The sequence below is a fragment of the Cicer arietinum genome, chromosome 4 (assembly GCF_000331145.2).
Source record: "Cicer arietinum cultivar CDC Frontier isolate Library 1 chromosome 4, Cicar.CDCFrontier_v2.0, whole genome shotgun sequence".
Taxonomy (NCBI): domain Eukaryota; kingdom Viridiplantae; phylum Streptophyta; class Magnoliopsida; order Fabales; family Fabaceae; genus Cicer; species Cicer arietinum.
In genome coordinates, this window is record NC_021163.2 from 20,270,439 (window position 1) to 20,278,530 (window position 8,092).

At 33.2% G+C, this 8,092-nt stretch overlaps 1 protein-coding gene across 2 annotated transcripts; it reads right to left on the reverse strand.

Moving 5' to 3' along the window:
* Nucleotides 1-808: 808 nt before the first annotated feature.
* Nucleotides 809-7,830, reverse strand: LOC101508866 (uncharacterized). 2 transcript variants are annotated; one of them, XM_004497463.4, is made up of 9 exons: nucleotides 7,691-7,830; nucleotides 5,160-5,233; nucleotides 4,222-4,321; nucleotides 3,662-3,714; nucleotides 3,356-3,443; nucleotides 2,578-3,194; nucleotides 1,721-1,945; nucleotides 1,588-1,644; nucleotides 809-1,230 (listed from the first exon to the last, which is right to left on the reverse strand). In XM_004497463.4, exons 2-9 carry the CDS (start codon nucleotides 5,208-5,210, stop codon nucleotides 1,027-1,029), a joined length of 1,395 nt encoding a protein of 464 aa, XP_004497520.1. In that variant the 5' UTR covers nucleotides 5,211-5,233; nucleotides 7,691-7,830; the 3' UTR covers nucleotides 809-1,026. The 2 variants fall into 2 exon arrangements, with proteins under 2 accessions (XP_004497520.1, XP_004497521.1); XM_004497464.4 differs by having other exon boundaries at nucleotides 7,628-7,768.
* Between the last annotated feature and the right edge of the window lie 262 nt (nucleotides 7,831-8,092).

An 8,092-nucleotide genomic window follows, 5' to 3' on the forward strand; every position in this document is an offset into this window, starting at 1 on the left:
CTAGAAAACATTTGGGAAATCAAACCAAGAAACTATCGTGGAGGATGTGGTTGAGATCAATTCATATACATTCATGTTTGCCTGTGGAGGACTGAATGGGGTTATTGAAGTCAGTAACTTATGGGGAGGTCGATCCACACTAGAAGAGATCTTGACATATAAGAATGAACCTTCGTGAGAGGTGTTGAAGTTGGCAGAGCAAAAACCCGGGACGAAAATGAGGGGTATCGATGGACAAAACCAAAAAGATTAGGGAGAGGAGACATCCAACAAAGGAGGGAAATAGCCCCATAACTCTAGAAGAAGAAAACCCTAGAGCACATGACTCATGGGATAGAACAAATACTTTATCACATTTACATTTATGAATAATAATATTAGATATTTAAAAATAGTTAATTTTTACCTATAATAACAGTTAAGATGTAAGACTTTTTTTTCTTCAATGTAAGAATGATAAATATTATCATAAACTCACAACTACAAGATTTCAGGTTCAAATTCAGAACATCAAATTCAGAACACGTTCAATTTAACAATTTCTTTTTAACAAAAAAAAAATAACATATATGCAAAAGCACTTATTTTAGTTTCTATTTTTATTGTTATAGGAACTATTTTATGGAACTAAAATCACTTATTTTATTTATAAAGTTTTCAAAATAAGTAAAAATTCCTTAAAAAAAGAATTAAAAGAGTATTAGAAGAATATAAAAATACTCTACCACGCATAAGTTCCATTCATTTGGAGTCATGGAAATAGCTACTTACTAACACAATGGTAAGGCATCATCATAACTACGTTCGGTTTACCAAGAAAATCATAATATTGAAGGGGTTAGGCATTAAGGATTGCAAACTTATGAAGGCTAACCAATGATTCCTCACGTTTACAGATTGAAATTTCTATGCCTCTGTAGATGTACAAGCAGAAATTACTTGAAAGTACAAAATTGTGCAAATGTCATACCTAAATTTCAACAACATTCTTTTGACTATGAATTCACTGGACTGTTTTACAAGATTCTAAGTACACTTCTTCCTACGTACATTTCTTCTGCCAAAACTAACAGCAGAAGAATCTTTGCTTTCAATAACAGAAGAACCAACTTGCCTATCGCGTGATTTCTTTGAGCGCCTTGGGTATGGGTGAACTTTAGCCAACTCCAGAACTCGGCTTGCCACACTAAAAGGTAAGAGACGGGGGCCGTTCTTGTCATTTTGCTCACCCTACAATTACCAAATGGTTGTTGACATAAACTTATCCTCAATAATTTCATATAGCAGCATATTTTCAAAAATAGCTTTGAAGTTCCTAACTTCCTATAATTTGTCCTTAACTAAAGTTCCTAATGTCCTATGATTTGTGAAGATTTGGTTATGAATTACACTGTCAACAAATCATAATCAATCATATGTATGATTTCAAAAGTAGTTATGATTAAAGTCAAACGATTTTAATAATATGACAGCTATGAACTTATAGTTCATTGACATTGTAAAAAATCTTTACAGTTTATGACAGAATATGAAGTAAATCCTTTGATTGATAAAATAAAGTTTCAGAAAAGGAAATAGAAAGTTAACCTCTTTCTTGTTGAATTTCTGTGCTGAACTAGCTCTTAAAAGGTTACGCCACTTGTCCTGCACAAATCATACTTAGAAAACACGCATTTGGAAGAAAGATAACAACTGAATGTGTGAAGTTTTAGTAAAGTACCCTGATATCTGTGGGAGTTCGGTAACTTGAAGAAAACAGAAACCTCTGTATATCAGTCCATCGACCAACTCCGTATTCAGATATGCCATCAACCAACTTCGTCACTTCAGCGATTGTCCACATCCTTTGCTGCTTTCTACGATCTTTTGTTCTACATCTTTTTGGTGCCAAATTTTCGTCCTCAAACTCCTCTAAGGAAGATGGCTCATTGCCATACTCAAGTTTCTACAAAACAAAATTGTTTTATCAAACAATGGAGAATAACTTAGATTCGTGGACCACTAGACATGAATATTAGGCAATTATATTGATATGAAGTTATCATCTCAAACCATTGAACCATTATGTTTCAAGTTGTCCAATTACAAAATCAGCAGTAGAACTTCAGAATTTATACTTGAAAATCACGCTTTAATGATTAAAAAAAGAACTATCATAACAAAGATGATATCTTCAACTGCAAAATATGTACAAGAAAACCAAACCTGACTTCGATCCAAGAGAGGAGGGAAACATAACGAAGCAAATTCGTGTCAAATATAGCATAAAAGTTAAAAACAAATTTCACTATTCATTAGGAGTCATCAGACTAAATTTACTAGGAATACAAGTTGACAAATAAAATTTATACATAGATCACATAATCATCAAATATTGTTGTTCAAGATCAAACAGAAGTATCCAAAACCAGAAGATAGAAAATGTAAAACTAAATCATCCGCAATTATACAGATACAAAAAAAAACCTTTATCTCTCTCTCTATCTCCAAAGGAAAGAATATTCAGAAAAAAATAACATTTGCTCAAGAAAGTACAAAGATAGGGGGGCTAAAACTTTTCCCAAAAGAAAACAGTACCTCTTTCTTTGGATTCTTCTTGCGACGTTGCAACTCAGAAAGCGTCACATCACTATTACCATTACTCGACTTCTCGCATGGAATCTTTTTTAATCCTTTAACTCTTACATGAAGTTCATTACATGATGACAAACTACGTCGTTTACATTTTGCACCAGTAGTTGGTACTTTTTCTTTTGATCTCGCATTTGAAGATTCTTCAATATACCTCTGAGTAGGTTTTCGGAATCTCTTCTCTCTAGATGGAGCAGGTCGGAATAGTTCACCAGTAATATTTTCCTTCTTACAAGACAATATACCACCAGCTAAAGAATGATCATTGTTCAACTCATGCAGATGCTGTATATCAAGTGAAATGTTGTACATGCAATCTATGTTTGATGGCTGACTTGGATTGCTCCTTACTCCATGTGTATCGTAGGTAACTGTCTCATCTAAAGAATCATTTTTGCATTTAGATTGTGAATTATTGGGTACATTTGTTGAATCTGATATCCCACCAGCGGTGCTACTTCCACTAAAACCTGGGGAATGACTTTCTGAATTTGAGTTTTCCAAAAGCGAGTCTTCATAAGCACCAGAGCCTAGTACCTCAACGTCGGTGGCAAAATCAAAATCTGGAGATTGGAAAAATAATTTACAATATGAAAAAAACAGAAAGGAGAAATTAAAAAGAAGCAGCAGATACTAATCATTTTTCCCCTGCGATAGTATTGTGAATCTGTAATAGTTGATAGCATCATAGTAAAAGATAAAATTGTGATAGTTGAAAATTTACCCAAGAAAAACCCTCCACATGCATCGGAAAAACCAACAGTTCCTTCAAGATCACCGATTTCAACATCATCCAGGAATCCATCAAGGACCTAGCAGTATATTTTATCAAATATATTCACACCCAACAAAAAATGACACACCAATTTTAACAGTAAAAGGGAAATATCATGCCATTGACATTAGATTAGGCGCAAGAATAGACTAAAGCAACAAATAATTAAAAATAATGTTAAGCAGCTTAAATTGAAGAATTTATGAACTACTAGCGTCAACATCACCCCAATAGTAGCTGAGTTTGGACAAGTACCTCCAGTTCCAAATCATCCTTGTCATTCAGAGCTATATGAGAAGCCAAATTGCCTGATGAATAATGTAAGCACACTAGTGTGAGATGTAACATCAATAGCAATAGGAAAATTCAATCGAATTTTGAAAGCAAATATCATATAAGAAAATGTCAACACAGTCTTATCAACCATAAGAAGTTATCTAAGCAAACATGATATTTCAAATATAAAGTAAAAAAGTTTGATTTCTTTGAAGATGCAACATAGTTCTGAACTCCTAAGCCATCTCCATCAACAATGAGGCACTCATAAAGCTTGCTTCTTCTTCCATTTTTCTTTACTTATTCCAGTTTTTCAGTAACAAGATACAAACCAAATAGAAAAAAATAACACATAGTCAAACTAAAACTCAATTTCCTAATAAATGAACTTCAAGTGATAGAATAAAAAAGAACAACTTAGTCATTCGAGAGTTAAGAATCATATTCATGAAAACTAATTTGCAAGCCAAATTCAAATCCTATGGAAAGATTTTCAGCATAATAGCATCTCCCTATATTCTCATTAAAATACAATATACCATCCATTGAACCATGCTCATTTCTAGGTTCTGCATGCAAATGCTCAACTTCCATTTCATCATCTTGAAGTGAAGGCGCATATGATTCATCCACCTGAACCTAGAAAAATTTAAAAGAGGTATCATAAATAATATGTTTTAAGCAATAACATATAGATACTCACAGCTTGTTTAAATAGTAAAAGAAGCCCGTAAGAAACAATGACATAAATTTACACAAGTTTTCACACATAAAACACTTCTATATGAAGCTTGTGAAAAGATCCAGTATACTGAAGATTGAGACAAAACATTATAATATGTCACTGCATTGATTCATCCATTTAGACAATCCCACCTAGTGGAAAAGGCTTCGTAGTAGTTGTTGCAGTGATATGTTTCCAAGTTCATTATCTATTTTTCCAATCATGTATATGGATCCTACAATATGGTGGAATCATTTAATTGAATAAAATTCCCTACATGACCAATATACATGTCTCAACAATCTCCCATTAGAGATGTTTTTCAACAATCAACTCTAACAAATTGAATGATATTTTCTTACAATATAGCAATAATCATAACTAACATTGCCGATAACGGTAAGGGTCGGGATGTTACAAAAATCTTTTTCCTAAGCTAGCATATTAATGTTCTGCAAAAATGAAACTTCTATTCCAAACCCAAAACATGTGAAAATTGGAAGTCATCAAAACACGGGGATTACAGTGATGAATTACTTCCATCCATGAAATGAATTACAATAGTTGCAATCATCATCCTACTTAATTCTGAAATAGTTGATATTATGCATAATTAGATGCCAATACGAGATAGATAATCATGTATGTAACACAGATACTTCCTTTAATGTGGCAAAATGCGGAAGAATGTGAAACATAGTAAGTTATGAGATAAGAGTGCTTGAAGGCGTGACATAATAACCAAATCCTTACTCTTTGGCATTTCATATTGGAACACTTCCGCAAATATTCTTCCCGATCCATCTCATATTCTCTTGAATATCATCCTACAATTTCAATGTGCATTAGTTTATTCTTTTGTCTCTTGTTTATATCTACACATAACATAAATGTTTATGAAGACAAGAAGTAGAACAGAAGCATGCTATAGCATTCACATTATTGTGCATTACTAAAAATGCAAAATCTTCTATACATGTAAAAGATACACATTAGACATCCAAATTATAAGGCAGAAAATGGAAATAATAAGCAGTAACAGTTAAACTGCGCCAATGTTTTAAAAATTGAGTATACGCAAGATCAAGAGGGGGTTGAAAGATCATAACTAAGGCATCGTAGCACAGATCATTAGATCCTACTAATAGGGAAAAACAATTAATGTTTATATATATAATATATATATTTATGAACATATATGCATAGAAATTATCATAGATGGAGAAAATAACCTATAAATCACAATATTAAACTAACTTTATAACCATTTATTAGTAAGTTCATAAACCATAACCATAATTCATAAGTTCATAAATAACTCAAAAAGTGAAAAAACTAAGCAACAACACACAAAAACCCAAACAGAGCAACAGACCAAGAAACAAAATACCAAAACAAAAACAGAGTACCAATACAAAACAGAGCAACAACACAAAAACAGAGTGCCAATACAAAACAGAGCAACAACACAAAAAATTAAATCAGTGGAGGAAGAAGAAAACGAAGGGGGAAGGGAAGGGAAGTGTGCGCGAGAACAAAGGAAACTTCTCGAGAAGTGTCTCTCAGTCCTTCTATTTTTGTTTTAAAAAACTAGGTTTTATTACTAAACCCGACCCGCACCAGATTCAATTAAAAAATTAGGGTTTTTAGCAACAAAAAGAAAACTGGCACAGATTGGGATCGTTTGCGGCAATCCAACTCGTGATTTTCGCAATCCCAGCGACGATCCCACCACTTGCGATCTCATCGCATCGCAGCATGCTACCCTCTCTTTGACACATATGATCGTGCGATTACAGGATTCAACTCGCGATCCCACTAACATCAAACTGCACATGTAAACTTAAATGAAATGCAATAAATGAAGAATTATTTAAGGCAGTAGTATAAGAGTGTTTGAAAGCATATAGCTTTAAATTACCTAATTTGTATATCTGAGACAATAATGCATGCATACTACTTTCAAATTATTGTATTTCCTACAGCTTATCATGGCTAAGACCTAATTACATGGGATTAATCACCCTTCTGTACTAATCCAAGATAAACCTTCTCTTTATGGAGGACCCTCCTTTGTAACTTCATTTCAGCCGTATTAGATCAGGAGGTGGGCTCCTACTCATGCACCACCATTCCATCCATACAAAAAAAATCTAAGGATCCTAGATGTGGCATCTAAGCACTCGTCCACTTCATCTTAATCTCCTAGCCTATTTGAGCATCAGTACATCTTGCAGGAACACCACCACTCCTCAACCACTTCCAGCCTTCATTGCCAGCTCAGGACATATCCAACATTAATCATCGAAAGTGAGATCATAAATCTATTTTGGAATCTCAACTCAGATCAGTATTCATGCAGCAAATCTAGTCCATAAGAAATATCGTATTGATCTCTTCAAATCAAGAGTGCATACCACCAAATATCCATATATTAGAAGTTAGAACCAAAACAAAAGCTGATTATTTCACTCTTATAATAATTCCCATAAAGCTCTCTTACTTGATTACCCAAATTCACATTTTTGATATCTCAGATTAGCTACGAGTTTTTTGTCAATGTTTTTCTATTCACACATATTCTCAAAGCTAAGGCCACAAAAAAAGTAGTACTGATTACCGAGACAAGCTTATTGAAAATCCAATCAATGCTCAATAAATATTCCCTTATTCCACCCATAATTGTTTTCAGTACCATTTTGGTCTTCAATTTTAGGGACTACATTTGAAGGACCAAATTGCCCTACCTTGACAATTTCGAAGAACAAAATAAAAATAAACTCTTTTTTTGGCTTCAAACAACACACTCAGTCACACACTAGAGTGACTGCAATAACCACAATCATCCCTAATCTTATTAAATCACATCAACAATTACAAACATAATCCATATTAAAACTAAAACACCACAATAAAAACACGTTATTACATATTTTTTTTAAAAAGCTAAAAGAAGCTTTCAATAAGCAGCATTATGAGAAGAACAGATTAATAAACATATACGCTAGCTAAAAAAAAAGATTAAAGCATCGATTGAAATAATTAAAAAAACAGTGAAAAAAAAGCATTTCACAAAACAATCCAATATTTTTTCTACTTTAATCAATAAACTTGAGTTAACTGAGAAACTGCATGCAAAGTTAGTAAGATAATAAATAAGAAGAACGAATTAAATAAATAAAAAAAACCTCGAACATTATTCACGAAGCAAGTAAACTAACCTCGAAGAAATCGATCCCTAAACTCAGAAGAAAATAAAAAGATAGAGAAGAACGAGATCTAACCTATGGAAGAAAGGAGAGAAAATGAAGAAATAGGTTTGAAGATCGAATCGAATCTCTCACTCTGTCTCAGTGTTAAATTGAAGAGAGAGAGAAGAGTGAGAGAGTGAAACTGAAAAAAAGGTTAAAACTTGAAACCGCCAAAAGGTGACACGAAACGGAGGGATGGAAAATGCGCTGTTTTTATTCCACGGAAACAAAATCTTTATTTTTTATTTTTATTTATTTATGATTTTGGGAAATAATAATATAATACGGTTGTCATCGAGATTGTGCGGTTCGAGTAAGCTGAGATGGGACACGCGTACGACAATGAGTGGTTCTGTTTGTGGTCGCTTTCTTACACGCGACGCTGTAGTAAGACTGTAGTGGTAGTGATTTCTGTTTTAACGCTGTTAAATATAC

Bases quoted from the DNA above. Each gene is read 5' to 3' on its own strand.
- LOC101508866 (XM_004497463.4), bottom strand. From the start codon at position 5,210: ATGGATCGGGAAGAATATTTGCGGAAGTGTTCCAATATGAAATGCCAA. The intron at 1,946-2,577 runs GTACTGTTTTCT...TTTGTTTTGTAG, and splicing joins AGAAGAATCCAAAGAAAGAG to AAACTTGAGTATGGCAATGA. The intron at 1,231-1,587 runs GTTAACTTTCTA...TGGTAATTGTAG, and splicing joins AGAAATTCAACAAGAAAGAG to GGTGAGCAAAATGACAAGAA.